Here is a 21,364-nt window from a genome sequence, read left to right as displayed (position 1 = left end):
CTCCTTTTTTTCCCCAAGAAATTTTTAACTTTCCATCTGGTCACTGACCTGTTTGTTCTCCTTCTGTAGTCTTGGAGATTGCGATACTATGCATTGGTTATAGAATATGACTCATTTGGTAAGAACGTATTAACATCGCAATTAAACATTATGCATATTGACAGCAGGTGACATGCCACATAGCCCTTGCACAGAAATGAAAACAACATACAAATGTGCGTAAAATATGTTACAACAAAGGAATTAAATAGGCAAAACTTGCAAAAGTGAATGCAAGAGTAATAACGGGTGGTATTTGTGTTGAACAAATAGGAGGTACGTACATCTGGAGGTCCCTTCCTTACACATCAAAGTTGCAAACAGATGTTACACCACGACACAGACACAAATTTGAATATGACGAAAAGATATGTCAATGACCAGATGGACAGTTCACCTTTTGTTTTCAAAGTTCAGAAAACCTGCTTCCTGTTTTCATCCTTGATCTGTGTTCAGTTTTTGATATTCTACTCATTGGGTCACCTTACCAATAAATGGGGTGAAGGGAAGTTTCCCTTGTGAGAGCAAAGTTGTTAAAAAAAACATCAGGAATGAAAATTCACCTCCAATAGACTAGTAAGTAATGACGAACATCTAAGAAGGCAACCACTGGCTAGACCATAGCTTGGAAATGCACAGCAACTTCTCATTTTACAGAGTTTATGCATATTATATAACAAATGTCAACTGCAAGGTGATTAGTACATTGCATGTACCTGTAAGCATGGCACAACACATGGCACTAGAACAGCCCACTTATTTCTAATAGTCTTTTTATGCCATGAGACATTAATAATAATGTCAATGATCTGGGTGAATGTCACTGTATGGAAAACACTTTTCTTGAGATGTACCTGAACACTTTTGATGACACAATGTGTAATTAAGTATTTGGAGATTACATGCCCTTGTGATATGTGATTGTGCCCAATATGCAAATTACTGTTTTGTATATGGATTCTGAAAATTAGATTTGCCACACTGAGAAGTAGTCACGTTACTGCGCACATCCATAATCACTCCAAGTTACTAATTTTTCGAGGAGAAAATGATGGATGGAGCAGTCTTTTTTTTTTTTTCTTGTGAACACTAAATGAAATGGAATGATCGTATGGCATTGTTGGCTGGGAGACCATATTCGGGGGGAGTTCAGCTACTGGCAAGTCCTTTTTAGGTGATGCCACATCAGCGACTTGTGAGTCAATGATGATGAAAGACACACAACACCCAGTCCCCTGCAGGTAATTGAACCCTGGCCCCCTGATTATCCCTTTTAAGATATGAATGCACTTCAGCTTGTCACACTATCTGTTATAGTATTTCTTTGGGTGGCCTTCATCCCAGCACTTGTTGTTTTGTTTTGCAGGATGTGGTAGTGTGACCTAGATTACAGCATTTGATGCATTTAGACGCAACCAAATAGTCATTCACATTCCGTGTTCTGAGGCCAATATACAGTGCTTTGGAGTTTACTTCTGTCATACAGTGGAGAGCATCCTTGTCTTAATCCCAGTTTTAAAACATAGTCTGAACTCCTGTTCCAGCTCTTCTATAGCTTTGTACTACATTCCTCACTGGGAAATCTCACATGGCATGTCATTCACAAAAAAGTATAGCTATATTTTTTTTAAGGGGGCTCACATTTAATGTTTGGTATTTTACTGGCTTTCTCTTGTAGATTATATAGACATATACAGGAAACTTTCGTGTAAATGATGAAGCGAACAATAAAACGAGATCTGCTATTTTTAGCAACATAAAGTGTCTCCACAGATGATAAAGAGATTGACAGGATTTACGATGAGATAAAACAAATTATTAGGATTGTTACGGAAGAGAAAATTTAATTTATGGGTAACTGGAATTCAACAGTATAAAAAGGAAGAGAACAAAAAATAGTAGGAGAATATGGAACAGCTAGAATTTTGTACAGAGCATAATTTAATCATAACTAACATTTGGTTTATGAATTGTGATGAAGGTTGTAATGTGGAGGAGAATGGAGAAACTGGAAGGTTTCAGATTGATTATGTAACAGCAAGATGGAGACTTGGAAACCATATTTTAAACTCTGAGACATTTCCAGGGACCTATGTGGAATCTGACCATGATTTACTGCTTATGCACTGTAGATTTAAACTGAAGAAATTGCAAAATGGTAGGAAATTAAGAAGGTGGCATATGAATATTTTGAAAGATCCAGAAGTCACTGAGAGTTTCAAAGGGAGCATTAGGCAATGTTTGACTGAAACAGGAAAGGAAGATGGTAGAAGATGAATGGGTAGCTTTGAGAGATGAAATAGCAAACACAGCAGAGGATCAAAGAGATACAAAATGGTTAAGCAGGAATGGCTGAAGAACAAATGCAAGGCTCTAGAAAATTGTATAACTAGGGAACAGTTGAAGGAGTACATAGAGGGTTATACAATGGAAATAGGGGACTGATGACCCTGTCGTTTAGTCCCTTTATGCCCAAAAATACCACCAACAAGGGAAATGAATCTGAAGGCAATGTTATAGAAAAACAATACACATCAGATGATAATGGATGATATGATACTGCAAGAAGAACTTGACAGAGCACTGAAAGACATCAGTCTAAACTAGACACCTGGAGTAGACAAAATTTCCTTGGAATTTCTCAGATATTTGGGAGAGCAAACTATGACAAAACTATTCCACCTGATGTGCATGATGAAGAAGGTTAAATACCCTCAGACTTCAAGAAGAATGTAATAATTCCTATTCCAAAGATGTCGGGGGATGACAAGTGTTAATTTTACCAAAATTTCAGTTTAGTAAGTCATGGCTGCAAAGTACTGACACAAATTATTTACACAAGGATGGAAAAACTGACAGAAGCCTCCCTTGGAGAAGAGGAGTTTGTATTCCAGACAAATGTAATAACATGTGAGGCTATACTGATCCAACGACTTATCTTAGAAAGTAGGTTAAAGAAAGGCAAACCTACATTTATGGAGTTTGTACACTGAGAAACAGCTTTTAATAACGTTGACTGAAATACACTCTTCACAATTCAGAAGGTAGAAGGGGTAAAATACAGAGAGCAAAAGGTTATTTACATTTTGTACAGAAACCAGACAGCAGCTATAACAGTCAAAGGGCATGAAACAGAAGGGAGTGAGACAAAGTTGTAGACTTGGAAACCATATTCTAAACTCTGAGACATTTCTAGGGACCTACGTGGAATCTGACCATGATTTACTGCTTATGCACTGTAGATTTAAACTGAAGAAATTGCAAAACAGTAGGAAATTAAGGAGGTGGCACATGAATAGCCCTGAAGTTATTCAATTTGTACACTGAGCAAGCAGTAAAGGTACCAAAGAAAAATCTGGAGAAGGAACTGAAGTTCAAGGAGAAAAAAAAAGTTTTCTGAAGACACTATGATTCTATCACAGACAGTAAAGGACATAGAAGAGCAGGTGAATGGTATGAACAGTGTCTTGAAAGGAGGATATAAAATGAATATCAAAAAAGGAAAACAAGGCTAATGGAATGCAGTCGTGTTAAATCAGACAATGCTGGGGCAGCAAAATAACTTATGATGGCTGAAGTAGGTAAGATAAAAAATTCAGACTGGTAATAGCAAGAAAAGCATTCCTGAAAAAGAGGAATTTATTAACATCTATGAAGGGCATTCAATAGCAACACATTTCTTTCTGAAAGCACATTGGTTTTATTCAGGATTCCAATACACCATTTATTTCTCACTCTCTTGGCTACAAAACCCCATTTTTCAATATGATCTCCGTTCAATGCAATGGCCTTACACCAACATACTTGGAGGGCTTGTATGCTCATATGGTGCGACTCTACTGGTCAACGTTGAAGCCAACATCTTGCTGCATCAATAACCTCCCTCCCCATCATCCATGTACTGCTTCCAGCAGAGCACATCTTTCATTGGGCCAAACAGATGGAAGTCAGAAGGTGCAAGGTCTGGGCTATAGGGCTGATGAGGAAGGACAGTCCAATGAAGTTTTGTGAGCTGCTCTCGGGTTTGCAGACTTGTGCGAGGCCTTGTGTTGTCATGGAGAAGAAGTTCATTTGCATTTTTTGTGGTGTCGAACATGGTGAAGTCTTTTCTTCAATTTCCTGAGGGTAGCACAATAGACTTCAGAGTTGATCATTGCACCATGAGGGCGGACTCAAACAGAATAACACTTTCTGAGTCCCAGAAGACAACCAACGTGACTTTACCAGCTGAGGGTGCGGCTTTGAACATTTACGGCGTAGGATAGATGGTATGGTGCCGCTCCGTGTATTGGTGTTTTGTTTCCAGTTCGAAGTGATGAACCCATGTATCACTGCCTGTGACGATGTTTGACAAAAAATGTACACTATTAGCCTTGCGATGTGCAAGCAATCCTGCACAGATGTTCCTTTGTTGCTCTTTATGGTCTTCTGTTAGGATATAAGGAACCCAGCGGGCACAGACCTTCAAGTATCACAGTTGGTGAATGAGTGTGCCAGCACTACCAACAGAGATGTCCAATTTTGCAATGAGGTGTGTGCTTGTGATCCATCGAACACCTTGAATGAGTGTGTAAACTCATTCCAACACTGCAGGAGTCACAGCTGTGTGTGGCCAGACGGCTCAAGGGATATCGGACAGGTTTGTGCAACCCTTTTGCGATAAAGACACACGAGTTACCCCAGGTCTCACTGTGATTCTGTTCACTGCCAGACCTCCATAGACATTCTGCAAGTGCCTATGAATATTTGCGATGCTCTCATTTTCCACTAAATAAATTCAAATAAATCTCTCTTCTAGGAACGCATGTCTGTTACAGGTGCCATTTTGAAGGTGACATATAGAGCCACAACCTATCAGAACTTCATGAAATTACAGGGGCTGAAGTGGGAATATTCCATGGTGTACCACAGAAAATTCTGCACTGTTCCAAAAGAAATGGGCTGAGAAAAAATGTGTTGAACTACTTATTGAATACCCCTCACAATAAAAATTTAAGCATTAGGAAATCTTTTCTGAACATATTTGCCTGGAGTGGAGCAGTTCAGCAAAGAAAAGAATAGAAGCTTTTGAAATGTGGTGCTACAGAAGAAAGCTGAAGAGTAGATGGGTAGTTGGAAACTAATTAGGAGGTACTGAACAGAATTTGGGAGAAAAGAAATCTGTGACACAGCTTGACTAAAAGAAGGGATCAATTGATAGGACACATATTGAGACATTAAGGAATTATTAATTTGGTATTGAAGGGAAGAGTGGAGGGTAAGACTTGTAGGGTGAGACCAAGAGACGAATACAGTAAGTCGATTCAAATGAATGTAGGTTGCAGTAGTTTTTTGTAAATAAAGAGGCTTGCACAGGATAGACCAGCACTGAGAGCTGCAGGAGACCAGGCTGCAGACTGAAGATGATGACAATGACAAAAAATGTTAAATTGATGGTTTTTACGAGATGTCACAGAATTTGGCGTTTTTTCCCATTCTCCTGTAAAAATGTTATACATCTCTGGGCAGCATTTTACCAATCTTGGTAACAGATAATCATTTAATGTCGAAATTGGATTTTACCTTTTTTCTCAATGCTGAGAATTGTGTACAATCTTAAAATACCAGTTGACTTGCTGCATAAAAACTACGGCTCTTGATGTGACACCCAACAAAAACACCCTACTTCCAACGATCACCATTCTGGTAAGAGTTTTTGGTTGACTTGACATTTATTGACACTTTTTCAAAAGCTATTGAGGGGGAAAAAAATTAAGAGAGCTTTAATGTGGTGCATTAGTCAAGCTACACATTTTCATAGCACAAATACATGTGTATGAAAAATATCAACTACGGCACTTTAGTTGCGTAAACATATAACTCAACATGGCATCTGATCACCTTTCAACCTAAACTAAGCCCCAATCTACATAACAGATCACACTGTACCACACATATCATTTACAAAATAGTAAAAATAATACTGAATAAATATTTATTGAAATGAACATTTTCACTGTTCCGTTTACCCTCAAAAACCAGTTTGCACGACGTCACGCGTCGTGGCTCTGATTGACTGGCAAAAGCAAACCAAGCAGGTGCCATGTTGATTTATGTGTTTGTGAAGCTTAAGTGCTGTATTTGGTGATTTTCAAGTTTGTACTTGTGTACTCCAAAAATATGCAGTCCCCAGATAGAGCCATTTTTGCTATGATGTTTTGTTGCAGAAAAATATCAAGAAATCTGATGACACAAACTTAAATACTGCCTGCATTCCAAGTTGAAAGTAAATATTGTTTCATTATTACTTCTAATCAAATTATGTGACTAGGGAGTATCATCTCAGTCATGTGACTGGATTTGTGATTTCCTGTCAGAAAGATCACAGTTTGTAATAACTGTTAGAAAATCACTAAGTAAAACACAAGTAATATCTGACATCCGCAAGGAAGTGTTCAGTCTCTCTGCTGTTCCTGATCCACATAAATGATTTAGGAGACCATCTGAGCAGCCCTCTTAGTTTGTTTGCAGATGATGCTATCATTTACGTCCGCAGCTCGTGGTCGTGCGGTAGCATTCTCGCTTCCCACGCCCGTTTTCCCGGGTTCGATTCCCAGCAGGGTCAGGGATTTTCTCTGCCTCGTGATGACTGGGTGTTGTGTGATGTCCTTAGGTTAGTAAGGTTTAAGTAGTTCTAAGTTCTAGGGGACTGATGACCATAGATGTTAAGTCCCATAGTGCTCAGAGCCATTTGCTTTCATTTACAATCTTGTGAAGTCATCAGGTGATCAAAACCAATTGCAAAATGATTTAGACAAGATACCTGTATGGTGTGGAATGAGTCAATTGACTCTAAATAATGAAAAGTGTGAAGTCATTCACACGAATACTAAAAGAAATCTGCTAAATTTCAGTTCCACGATGAATCACACAAATATAAAGGCTATGAATTCAACTAAATACTTAGGGATTACAATTACGAATAACTTGAGCTGGAATGATCACATAAATAATATTGTGGGGAAACTGAATCAACGACTGTTATTACACTTAGGAGGTACAACAGGTCTATAAAAGAAACTGCCTACACTATGCTTTTCTGTCCTCTTCCAGAATACAGTTGCATAGTGTGGGATCCACAGCAGATAGGATTGACAGGGAACATCATAAAAGTTCAAAGAAGGTGAGCTCATTTTGTATTATCATGAAATAGGGGTAGAGTGCCACTGATATGATACTGAATTGGGGTGGCTATTATTAAAACAAAAGCGTTTTTCACTGTTGAAGGACCTTCTCATGAAATTTCAATCACCAACATTCTTCTCCAAATGTGAAAATATTTTGTTGGTGCCCACCTACATAAGGAAAAATGATTCATAATAAGAGAAATCAGAGCTCGCACAGTAAGATTAAATGTTCATTCTTCTTGTATATTGTTTGAGAGTAGAAGAGTAAAGAAATAGCTTTATGTTGTTTCGATGAACCCTCTGCCAGGCACTTAATTGTGAATTGCATACTAATCATGTAGATGTACAAGGCATGACCAGAAAGTAAGTATGGTTTTGGAAAAAAACTCAAAAACACGTTTTCAAACCAAAATTTAGTTTTAAAAGAAGGAGCATTTTGTAAAGAATTTTTCTAGATAGTTGCCACTACTGTTTGCCATAGTGGGATACAAAACTTTCTGTGCCACTTCACTTCATAGAAGGATGCCACCACTGAAGACAGGCGCTGCTGAACATTGTTTTTTGAGTCTCTTCTACTTGTTGAGTTCCTTCCCAGGTGTGAAACGCTCAGTCAATGCATTGCGTTGCTTCATGACAACACAAAACCTTATTCAACAATTCAGTTGGGAACAGTTTAGTCACCCACCATACAGCCCTGATTCCATACCTTCTAACTACCACTTACTCTTGAACTTGAAGTGTGATTTTGGGGGAAGGTGCTTTGACTGTGATGACGATGCCCAAAAAACGGTGTTGAGCAGTGGCTGTCTTCACTACCGAAATCTTTCTACAAAGAAGTTATAGAAAAGTTGGTTTCCTGCTACGACCCATGTCTGAACAATGGTGGCAACTATGTGCAAAAATAGTTTAAGAAAAGGTCTCTCTTGTAAAAATTAATTTTGGTTGAAAAAAATCTCATAGATGTAGACTACACTAAAATCAGAGGTAAAACGACACGACTGTAAAGAACTATAACTATTGTACAAGAAAATTCTGTAATCAGTCATAATGCTGATGAATAAAGGTTTCATTTATTTATACCTAGTATTATTCTTAAAGGAATCTTCAGATAATAGCATACATTTCATGTACTTTGTATACTGATGCAACAATATGAAGCAGAGAAGAACTGTGTTAATTTCAGTCAAATTTTTTCTGTCTGGAAACTAAGTAATGTATGGGAAATCATACAATGAAAATTTTTAATTACTGTGGGTCAAAATCTCTAAGAAAAGGGCATAAAGTATAATCAGGTGACTAAAACAAACAAAAAAAAAAAAAAAAAAGCAACTGAATCTCCAAATTACAAGTTAATAAAATTTAGAGTGAAGCACATGAGGCATGTGTTTTGCAAATATTATAGTGAGTATCTTCGAAAGTTAATAATGTATACACTACTGAAAAAGAACAAAATGTAACAGTAGTTTCATTCATTATGCTGTGCATTACCTGTTTATATTCCGTAATGATCGTATTATTTCTGCAGCTTTCATTTTCAGCCCTTTGTACTTCACGTTGCAGCATTTCTTTAATCTAGAGAAAAAATGGAAAGTAGAATGAAGAGCAATAAAAGCAGTAAAACAATATAATGATTTCTTCAGTAAATACAACACAATTTCTTCTCTGATAATAAAAAACTGGTTTCTTAAAATCTGTATTGAGCAGGCAAGCCAGGTAGTTGACATTACAATGAATCCAGCATTTACATTTAGAGTTGCGATAATGATGCATTTCTTGCTACTATGTCAACTTTATTGTTTGTGTACAGTGAGATGATGGCCAAATTGCCACACACCTCATGTTTGATGAAGCAGTTCGTTATAATATTGTTATTTTCCAACCCGATGCAGCTATTTCTCTTGATGCAAAATAGCTGGGGAACATGGAATGTAATATGACCATGCACTCTGTCCACTATGTCTATAAACTGCTGTCCCATGATTTCATTTATAATACAATAACTGACAATCTGTACCTTCATAATTGTACTACTACCTAACTCACCATTTTTAGATACGCGTAAATACACTCCTGGAAATGGAAAAAAGAACACATTGATACCGGAGTGTCAGACCCACCATACTTGCTCCGGACACTGCGAGAGGGCTGTACAAGCAATGATCACACGCACGGCACAGCGGACACACCAGGAACCGCGGTGTTGGCCGTCGAATGGCGCTAGCTGCGCAGCATTTGTGCACCGCCGCCGTCAGTGTCAGCCGGTTTGCCGTGGCATACGGAGCTCCATTGCAGTCTTTAACACTGGTAGCATGCCGCGACAGCGGGGACGTGAACCGTATGTGCAGTTGACGGACTTTGAGCGAGGGCGTATAGTGGGCATGCGGGAGGTCGGGTGGACGTACCGCCGAATTGCTCAACACGTGGGGCGTGAGGTCTCCACAGTACATCGATGTTGTCGCCAGTGGTCGGCGGAAGGTGCACGTGCCCGTCGACCTGGGACCGGACCGCAGCGACGCACGGATGCACGCCAAGACCGTAGGATCCTACGCAGTGCCGTAGGGGACCGCACCGCCACTTCCCAGCAAATTAGGGACACTGTTGCTCCTGGGGTATCGGCGAGGACCATTCGCAACCCTCTCCATGAAGCTGGGCTACGGTCCCGCACACCGTTAGGCCATCTTCCGCTCACGCCCCAACATCGTGCAGCCCGCCTCCAGTGGTGTCGCGACAGGCGTGAATGGAGGGACGAATGGAGACGTGTCGTCTTCAGCGATGAGAGTCGCTTCTGCCTTGGTGCCAATGATGGTCGTATGCGTGTTTGGCGCCGTGCAGGTGAGCGCCACAATCAGGACTGCATACGACCGAGGCACACAGGGCCAACACCCGGCATCATGGTGTGGGGAGCGATCTCCTACACTGGCCGTACACCACTGCTGATCGTTGAGGGGACACTGAATAGTGCACGGTACATCCAAACCGTCATCGAACCCATCGTTCTACCATTCCTAGACCGGCAAGGGAACTTGCTGTTCCAACAGGACAATGCACGTCCGCATGTATCCCGTGCCACCCAACGTGCTCTAGAAGGTGTAAGTCAACTACCCTGGCCAGCAAGATCTCCGGATCTGTCCCCCATTGAGCATGTTTGGGACTGGATGAAGCGTCGTCTCACGCGGTCTGCACGTCCAGCACGAACGCTGGTCCAACTGAGGCGCCAGGTGGAAATGGCATGGCAAGCCGTTCCACAGGACTACATCCAGCATCTCTACGATTGTCTCCATGGGAGAATAGCAGCCTGCATTGCTGCGAAAGGTGGATATACACTGTACTAGTGCCGACATTGTGCATGCTCTGTTGCCTGTGTCTATGTGCCTGTGGTTCCGTCAGTGTGATCATGTGATGTATCTGACCCCAGGAATGTGTCAATAAAGTTTCCCCTTCCTGGGACAATGAATTCACGGTGTTCTTATTTCAATTTCCAGGAGTGTAGTTACTAATAACAAATGACACATTGTGACATAATATGATCTATAAAAATGTCATACTTGCTGTTATTTTTAAGATTTGGCTCTGTTATTTTCCCTGTATATATTTCCACATCTCCACTATCAAAAAATATGTTAGCTCTCTCAATCCCAACACGTTTCATCAGCTTCCTATATTTAGTTTTGACAGCTCAATTTATCCTCAGCTTTCACATACAGAATGCTTTTACGACTAATTAAATATGAGAAAAGTGAAACAGATACAGGAAACAAATGAGCTGTACACACCTGCAATGTTTCTTCTTCGAGGCTTCTCTTTTCTTCCTCAGAACGTTGCAGGGAAGCCTGCAGAAATTCAAGTCGACTTGCATAACTCTTTTCAGCTTCTTGGGCTTCTGTTGAACACAAAATTTGAAACATAATTAATTAATGAGGCTATAAGACACTAACAAAAGGTCACAGTTGAATTATAATGTACACAGAAGTATCAAACTGCTGAAAGATTTAACTATCCCCCCCCCCCCTCTCTCTCTCTCTCTCTCTCTCTGTGTGTGTGTGTGTGTGTGTGTGTGTGTGTGTGTGTGTGTGTGTGTGTTTGACTCAACAAGTAACATACCTCATTTTTGACACTAACTCTGTAAAACAGACAATATGACTTAGCATTTTTTCATGTCAACAAGGCATTGCCAGAACTGAAAAAGTGACAACTCACAGAAAAATATCTTATGACCAACAGAGAATTGAGCTTTGGGTCTCAGAATTTGTAAACTTTTCCTTACCCACTCAGTCACCAAGTCACATATGTAATCTAATTGAATGATACATATCTCATAGCCAAATTTGTAACTAATTCAATTACAGCAACTATTTCATAGGTTTAAGAGCCCATATAAATACAAAAATAAAACACATACACAAAATAAAATTCAAATAACAGAGAAAACATTTAAGCCAAATCTTTCACTCCAGCAAACACAATGAAAGTCATACATGCAAAATTATGAGGATCACTCTGATAGTTGAGAAAAGAAGCTACTTCTACTCTCCTGAAAAATTCTGACTTCACATGGTCTCAAAGTACACACACCACTCTTTCAACATGTAGCCCTTCAAACCACATATTCAAGAATCGATATCAAGTGTATTAAGTGTATTTGGAAATGTTGTTCAGGATCTTTTTACAGGTAGAAACATTTACTTTCTATGAATCAATATAATTCCCACAGATGGTATCTCTCTTCTTTCTCATACAGAAAAGTAACAGAGGTCCTGATCTGGCTGGTAGGCTTGCTGCAAAATTGTATAGTTTCAGAAACCTTTCCATTGTTTTCATTGCCCCAAGAACAAGCAAATTGTGATGATGGAGCAGCATTCAATATAGACTCATCTTAACCACCTCTACTAGAAACACGACATTCTTGAAACTTTCACTGTGATCATTGTATCACAGAATATGGGGGTAAGGCAATTAATTAAATTAGGGATAAGACAAAAGTTTCTCAAATTTGTTAAATTGCTTGATCACAGTATAAGGAACATACTTTGCAAACACATCAGGAGAAGAAAACAACTATTCAGAAAACTGGGAAACACACTGCAGGGGGACTTTTAGTGTAAGTCTTGGAATATGTAAAATATAATGGTGATGATGTTGGTCATTTACCATTACCTCCATTTTTTGAAATGATTTATGCGAAAAATTCCAAATTGTGTTTACAGCAACTTTTGGGTTCATAATCGAGTTACTTATTACTTATTAAGAAAGGAAATGAAAGATCAATGTACCAGAATAAGGCAAAGGAAATTAAACTACTTAAATAGGTTTTCCATACATAATCTACATAAGGTTGTAATTCATCTACAAACAAATACACATATTAATTCTTATTGTTAGTCATGAAAAACAATGCCAGAAGGAAAAACAAGCAATCTTGCATAGCTTTACACATTATTTGCCAGTCATGGTTTATTGGAACTGTTACTGCCGAAAAATTATTATCTCTTAGAAACAACAAGCCATACTGCCATAGTTTAAAATCACAGCATCTGTATCCTTTTCACACACAACAGACCATGAACAGAAGAAGTAAGAAAAAATACTGTACAGCTTTGGCTGTAACAACATCAAAACAAATGCCTTAAAATACATATATACTGCAGGAACAATTATGGAGAATAGCAACTAGCTGCAATTACAAACTCTATATTATGAACAATATGAAATGATGCACTGTCACTTACCTTTTTCAGATATGAATTCCTGTTCATACTTTTTTAGCTTTTTTACTTTCAGACTTGTAGCTAGTTTCATTATATTTTTGGCAACTTCTTCAGAACGACATTTCTTTGGAAGGGAAACTCTGAAATACTTAAGTGTCGTCTCAAAATCAAGCGTGAGTAATTCCTTCTTACAAACCTATTAAGGAAGAATGTAACTAGTAATGACACTTTGAAACTAATTTTAATGTCAGATACAATATTGCATATTTGCTAAATAGCTAGATAATACACACTAATGATGAGATTTATAATTAGCAAATTGAAATCATTTCTGCTAGAGAACTTCTTCTCCATAAATTAATTTCTAGGTAGACAAAATGTCTGAACAAGTGCCAATAACAATTATTAATCCACATTAAAGATTCATGTAAATTGCCTGTATGCAGCCACATTTTCACTGTGTTTATTATATTTGTGAGCCTGTCACATTCACATCAGAGATATAAACTACAAAATATGCAAATCTAACTAGAGTAAACTAAACCAAGACTTTTTTTTAAAAAGTGTCAAAATCTGAATGATACACCAACATCAATTGTTATATTACTTTGAAATTTATTATACACTAATTACCAGATGAGACTGAACAGTAGTTTATGTTCTACTAATACCAAAATACATTTTTAAATGTTGATTCTATGTGTATGATCTAACAAATAACTCGCATTATGTATCATAGGATTAATTTCCATCACAAAATATAATAGTAATTTGTGACAGCATGTTGGATGAATGACTAGTGATTCAATATGGTCACACATTTTTCCTGGTTCTCAGATGATAAAGTTATTCTCTGCTGCATACAGGACAGTAACAAAAAACAAAATTTATGTGCTCTTAATATTAGCAAAATAACGGGCAGAGAGAACCAAAAATGTCCATATATGCAGTAAACATACAACAAATTTCCGTCAAATATCAATTTGATTCTATTATGATTTTCATTCCTCTTTGCAGTTACAGGTAACATTTTACATACAAAGAAATTATGAAATGTATATATCAATAACAGGTTATTTTAAATTAGACAAAATTTCATGAAACAGACATAAGCCAAAAAATGTGCCTTGATCAGCAATAGCATTGAATTATACAGTTTTTTAATGTGTCTTAGAATAACAACATTTCAGATATATTTTGCCCAGGATTTACTGGATACTGAATGAGTGCTATGGATACGCCTCTGATCAATAAAATTTGACACATGTTCAACAACCCTACATATTAGGAGAATGTACAAGCCAGTGAAGTAGCAGCAACTCCTGAGCAGAACATTACCTGCAATGTGTTGAAAAGTATTTTGTGGTATGACACTGAATAATGAAGTGTGGGACATGGCAATCACCTCTTTCTCATCTCAGTTATACTTCACCACCAGTTAGCTCTAAACTGAAGTAAGATTCAAAGAAGGATTTAATGGAAATTGGTATGGTACAATCTATAATGACGACTAGATATTAGTGGGGGCACTACTGGTTTTGTGTCGGTGGCATCATGTACAAGGAATTGATATCACAAAGTCCACAGTGTAGCATACACTGAAATCCACAACAGGCACATAATAAAAATGCTGTTGCAGTGCTGCAGTATTGTGTGGACCAAGAGGAAGTTCAATGGTCCGGTACTGTCAGACAAGTAAAGTACTTGTCCAAATGACAGAGTGAAGTTTGATGTGTTACTGAGAGTAAAATAATATTAAAATTTTGCACTCTTTTATTATTGTAAGCAGTTTTTTACTGTAAATGTTCAAAGTTGTTCTTACCTTATTTGTAAACTGAGTGCTGATGATTTGGTTTAAAGGCCACAGTGATGTAGCAAAATTTTATGTTGTTAGCAATTTGACAGAGTATTGCAGTGTTTGAAGTAAAGAAGAGAATAGCAAACAAAACCGCTGGAATTCACAACTTGAGTAGTCAACCATGTCAAATTTTCTCAGTTTTGCACCTCATCATAAATTACAACTATATAGTACCAAGACCCACATTTGATGAAAAATGCAATGTACCCCAAGGAAGTGTTACAGGACCACTACTTTTTGCAATATATATTGCAATATATGTATAAGTCACATAGCAGATAATTTCGGAAGTTCCACAGATGATGCTATAGTATACATGTAAGTCGCAATGCTAGAAGATTGTAGCAAAATGCAAGAAGACATGCAAAGGATTGAGAATTGGTGTAGAGATCGACAGTTGACTCTCAAAATAAACAAACGTAATGTGCTACACACACATAGGCAGAAAGACCAATTATTGTGTGACAGCACAATTTCATATCACTGGGAGCAGCCACATGCATTAAATACCTGTACAGAATGATTTAAAAAACAAAGATCACATAAAACTAATTGTAGGTAAGGCAGATGTCATACCTGAGAGTCACTGGAATAATCCTCAGGAAGTGCAGCACATCAACAAAGGAGGCAGCTTACAAAACACTGGTTCTACGAATAACTGAATATTTCTCAGCAGTCTGGGATCCCTACCATATAGAACTGACAGAGCAAATAGAGAAGATCCAAAGAAGAGCAGCGCATGTCATTACAGGTTCATTTAGTAAGTTTGAAAGCGTCACAGAGATGCTCAGCCAACTCAAGTGGCAAACACTGAAAGAGAGGCGTTCTGCATCACAGTGTGGTTTACTGTTAAATTTCTAAGAGTGCACTTTCCTAGAAGATTCAACCTACATGTTGCTTCCTCCTATGTATACCTCACAAAAAGACCAAGAAGGTTAAATTAGAGAGATTTAATCTCACACACAGTCATACCGCAACTGTTCTTCCCATGGACCATACACAACTGGAACAGATGGGGGGAAATGACAGTGGTATACACAAAGTACCCCCTGTTACAAACAGTATGGTGGTTCACAGAGTATAGCTGTAGATGTACAAATAACAAAGTTTAGTAAATATAGTGCGGATAAGAATTTCGTGATACCATATAATCAACGTACATGCATTACGCATAGTATAGAAAACAGAAAAAAAAATCAGGGGTGGAATTATAACAAGTGAAGCCATTTCACCTTGCTACGTTTCAGTCACACTAATAATCACGTCTAATTCACGAGAACACAGAACACTCTGAGGGTTAATGGGCATTAACAAGTATCAGCAATTCTGCTGTGGTTTGTGACAAGTTGTGTGGGGTCACATTACTCACTAACCAAATTATATTTCTGGAATGCAGAGTAGGGGCCTCGAGAGTTTGCTACTACTGTCCATCACAATAACAAAATTTGGCGGACGCATGGCAACATTTGGCAGTGGTTATACTGAGAACTATTAGACATTGATGTCTTAAATAAAAGTTTACTCTTTTGAATTAAAGGCCATGTCTGATGATCCAGTGTGAATAACATTATAGTGACCTTTATCTATATGAAATTCCAGACTGCCAAACACATTACTCATTAGGTATCACACTGACCTGGTGTGGTTCTGGTTTACGTACGTTTTGACAATATAACAAATGTGGAATGTTCACTGTCTCATATCTATTGTATTCTCCTTTGCAGCCAGAATACTTTTCCTCCCCATAAATAATTTCCTCTCAATACCTGAAGCCTATTCTGTTTAACATTCATACCTTTGTCCACTGACTGCAGAAAACTAAATTTTCTGCAGTCGGCTATTCGACTTCACAATAAATATTTTGTGATAAAAAATGATTTTAGGAGCACTGTCTAGGTTGCCTGCCCCCTTCTCATGATCACATCACTTCCCTGGTGATTTAAAATATACTCATCTACTAGCTTCAACGAAGGTGTTCACTTGGCTGAATAACTGCTGCATGGTTCTCAGTCATACACTACACACCTCAGCTGCTCTCAACTGGCAAATGGCAACAACAGGACAGAAACCATGTGCTGATGCTTCATTCACTTCCAACCCTCTTTTGAAAAAAATATACATACAGTAAACTACAGCTCTTGCTTGTTTGGATAACACTTGGCACTTTTCCTCATGTCACTAGTAACAAATACCATGAGAACAACACAGCCATCAAATCACAAGCACTACAGTGAAAATAACCTCTGAAAGTTCAAAGCATGCTCAGTTACACATGGAACAGCACAAATGGTGGAATTTTGGCTGCAGCTTCATGTGGTATACTTTGTCTTGCTACTGTGCATTTTCCATCCACCCGCCTCCTTAGCTGTTCTGGAATGCAGCACATTAGCCATCAAGGTAAATATAGCCTGCTGGCTTGAGAATCCATTTTAGCTTCCAAAGTACTTGACAGAAGCATGTTTAAGCCAGTGCAGGAAAGTACCATTATGAAAAGATTCATTATAAAGTTCAGCTGAAGAAAATTTTATTACTTTACTGCTGATTTGTGTTTAAATGTAAAATATTTACATAGGTCCAGTACTAAATAAGTGTTCAAACATGAAATATAAACAACTGGCAGAAAAAAGCTCTTAAAATTGACTGCAGTCTTGAGGACTTCTTTGAACAGTTTATTATCTACCTTTAAACAAATTTCTTAATATTTTATGCAGTTTTCCTATCTTGTGTGTTCTACAGTGATCCAAATAGTTGTTATCTAGTTGCTGGAATAACTTGTTTCTTCCTGAAAGTAAATCTCCTAATGTGATTTAACCCTCTCATTGTCAGTTAGTTATTTAGTATCATGTTCCATGGATCATTTGTATAATTAATTGTAATTACACGGAAGTAATCATTTTACATTTGTACTGTTGTGAGTTAATAATTCATATCCATCACCTTTTACACATTATAAAATTAGAAGTTCTTCTGCAGAATAGAAGGAGTTGTCAAGGAGAAACTTTCTCAGCTTATTTTTCAATTTGTGTCAGACATTTTACATCATTGGGCAAGTGATCAAAAATTTTGGTGGTGTAATTGCATACAGTTTGTTGTGCTAAAGACAACCTTAATGCGGAGTAATGAATGTCATTTTTTCTCCTGGTATTGAAATTACATACACAGTTTTTCTTTTGAACTGCAATGGATTATTTACAATAAAAAAATACTTCATAAGGGAATAAATATACTGATCATTGGTGAGCAGCACATATTATTCTTACAGTACACTTTTGAGCAATGAACACCTTCTTTCCTACAGTTGAATTACCCCACAATGTTATTCGATATAACATTATTGAATGAAAATATGCAAAATATATATATTTACTGATTTGTCTCTCAACAAGATTTGGAATGATTCGATGTACAAATGCGTCCCTTGATGCAAAAGTAGTCTACTCTTGGTTTTCGCAAAATATTCTGAACCTGGGGTTTAGGAGCATTTAATCTATTTACACAGGTTGATATTTTATGAAAAAAGTTTTAAAATTAACTTTTAACTATGTTGTTGAATGCATTATATTTTTCATTAACACCAAATGTAGATGTACATCATCTTTCCAGTCTGTATTTCACAAATACTTCTTGATTTCTTCAATTTCTTTTTCATTTATCACCCCTCCAGTTTTCTGATTCTTTTTATTTATTTCATGCAGCCTGACATTAAACATCAGCAGTTGACCATCACGATCTGGGAGACTATTAACTACAGGAATTATGCTGCGACTTCACAAACTAATAATACTGTAACAGTAGAGCTGCTGGTACCCAATTTTTGTTGCAAACTGAATAGAGAGTGAGCTCACACAAAATGGCTAGGGACTCAAGAATAGCTTTCCAATAAAATGAAAACTGTCATCAATACAGAGGTTGACTTTAGAGCACATATGCACAAAAAGTTTACATTAACATGTCAGAGATGACAGGAACTATTTGGAAAAGCAGTTGAATGGAATGGATAATGTCTCGAAAAGAAGTTATAAGATGAATATCAATGAAAATAAAACAAGGCTAATTGAATGTAGGTGAATTAAATTAGGTGATGCCAATGTAATTAGATTAGGAAATGAGACACTAACTGTAGATGAGTTTTACTTTTTGGGCAAAAAATTACTGACTACGGCCCAAGTAGAGAGGACATAAAAGTGCAGCAGACTGGAAATAGCAAGAAATATGTTTCTGAAAAAGAAAAAATAGTTAACCTAAAAAAACTGTTACTAAGTCTTTCCTGAAAGTATTTGGCTGGAGTGTAACCTCATATGGAAGTGAAATGTTGATTAACAGTTCAGACACGAAGAGAATAGAATCTTTTGAAATGTAATGCTTCAGAAGAATGCTGAAGATTAGATGGATAGATTGGACAACTAATGACAAGATACTGAATCAAACTGGAGAAAAAAGAAATCTATGGCACAACTTAACTAATAAAGGGATCTGTTAAACAATGCAAAATCCAGGATGGAATAATGACAACATATAAAAAAGATAGACTGCTACTCAATAGCGGAGATGCCAAGTCACAGGTAGACATAACAAAAATGCTGTCAAACAAGTAAGTCTTCAGCCAAAAAGCCCTTCATTAGACATGACATGCACACCACACACGCTCACGCGCACACAAATAACTCTTGCATTAATGTGTGTATTTTGTCTAATTTTGATGCAGGCCTTTTCAGCCGAAAGCTTACTTGTTTGACAGTCTTTTTGTTCTCCCTATCTGTGACTCAGCGTCTCCATTATAAGATAAGCAGCAATCTATCCTTTTCACATATTTTTAAAGTGATCTGTTAACAGGACACATTTCGAGACTTCAAGGAACAGTGAATTCAGTATTGGACGGAAGTGTGAAGGGGAAAAACTGTAGAGAGAGATTAAGGCTTCATTACAGTAAGCATATACAAATGGATGTCGGTCACAGTAGTTAAGCAGAGATGAAGAGGCTTACATGGGATAGGCTAGCATGAAGAGCTGCATGAAGTTAGTCTTTGGACTGAAGAACACAACAAGAACATCTCCACTTACATATCATTCTGTTTCAAAGTTAAAAAGTTTTATAATGTATCAAGTTGTTTCATGCAAAATTCAAAATTACCAAATGGAGCCCTGTATATTGCGACAGTATATGTTTCACAAAATTCTATGTCTGCAGCATGTGCTTCAAAATGCAAATCACTACAAAATCTAAGGATATAAAAATATTTATCTTTGTATCCCTTCTTAATGTGACACCTCCTTTCTCCATACCTGATCAGCAGTACCTGGACACTAAGACACATTGAATTCCCACAGCAGTGGTCAACTGATGTCAAGAAACATAAATTACATCTACGTGATTTATGAGCTGCAATGCATCAAACAAATTAGATGTTCTTTGATTTTATTTATTATCCCTATAATTTTTGGTGTAATCATCACAAATCATTGTGCTCAAGGCTGAGTGTTATGACCCCATAAACCAATCATCTCCATCCTATATGGTTACCTGCTTCTCTTAGAGCCTGCTGAAGAGGTAGACTGGAGATAATATTAATTTTATCTATCTACTAGCTTGCTGCTCTCCCTGTCAGTCTCATTTCCTCTATCTTTCCTTCCATGATTATCTTCTCTAGATTTTCTCCATTTCTTCTCACAATGTGGCCAAAGAACTGGAGAATGTTTTGGTTGTCACGGGAATTTGAGAGAAAGAGCTTCATACACTGAGCCTGGAGGTACTGAGTTACTGAATAATGGACACATTAGTTGTTCTTTCAGCCCATTTTATGTGCAGCAATCTGCACCTGCACCAAAGCCCAAATACATCAATCTGCTGCTTTTCTGTGGCCTTAAGAGTCCATGTTTCGCAACTGTAAAAGAAGACGAAAAATACAAGTGTTTCAGCAAGCCAGATCTTTGTGCTGTTCATTATCATTCTGTTCTGCCAGATCTTGGTGGGCATCTACATAGCCACTCTTCCTGCTGTGATCTGTCTTTTATCTCATCTCCACACCTTTCCGTGTTGCAGATGGTTGACCCAAGATGGATGAGAGAATGCATGACTTCCAATTCCCTTAATCAATCTGTGGGTTGGACCTGTGCTCTTTGATCAATTATCTTCAGACATTTTAGTTATACTTACTTAACACTGACAGCCTAAGATCTGAGTCTACCCTAAAAACAGTCCTGCTCTCATATCACTGACTGCAGGGATATTCCAATGAGTGACAATAATTCCCCTCTCCCTGCCCTAATGCCAAATTTCCTTTCCTATTACCATTCCTTTTCCTACTTAGATGTAAGCCATGACATAGCCCCACCTAGCAATATCATCAGTAGCAAACAATTTCATGTTCGACCATATAACTGAGGGAAGTAGCTAATACAGCACCATGCTTTCTACCCTGCCTACTGTCACAATACGATACATTCTTCCACAATCCTTGCACAAAGAACCTACACTCCAAGGAAAAAAATACCACTACATGAAGAAATTACCCAAATGGGACAGAAATCAGAAGATGTGATGTACATGTACAGATAAACAAACTATTACAATTTCAGAAAAAAATTGGATGATTTAT

The 21,364-nt window shown here is 37.7% G+C and overlaps 1 protein-coding gene across 1 annotated transcript in view; it reads right to left on the bottom strand.

Moving 5' to 3' along the window:
• LOC126183840 (rab GTPase-activating protein 1-like) overlaps positions 1-21,364 on the bottom strand; it is a 157,805-nt gene that overhangs the window by 21,726 nt on the left and 114,715 nt on the right. Inside the window, exons 12-14 of the mRNA XM_049926100.1 lie at positions 12,932-13,106; positions 10,979-11,085; positions 8,694-8,777 (exon numbers count right to left, since the gene is read on the bottom strand). Of these exons, the coding sequence (XP_049782057.1) occupies positions 8,694-8,777; positions 10,979-11,085; positions 12,932-13,106 (366 nt within the window). The remainder of the gene's footprint in view (positions 1-8,693; positions 8,778-10,978; positions 11,086-12,931; positions 13,107-21,364) is intronic.

This window comes from Schistocerca cancellata, chromosome 4 (assembly GCF_023864275.1).
Source record: "Schistocerca cancellata isolate TAMUIC-IGC-003103 chromosome 4, iqSchCanc2.1, whole genome shotgun sequence".
NCBI classification, from domain to species: domain Eukaryota; kingdom Metazoa; phylum Arthropoda; class Insecta; order Orthoptera; family Acrididae; genus Schistocerca; species Schistocerca cancellata.
The sequence above is the reverse complement of the archived record's forward strand: the minus strand, read 5'-3'. Positions and strand labels throughout refer to the sequence as shown.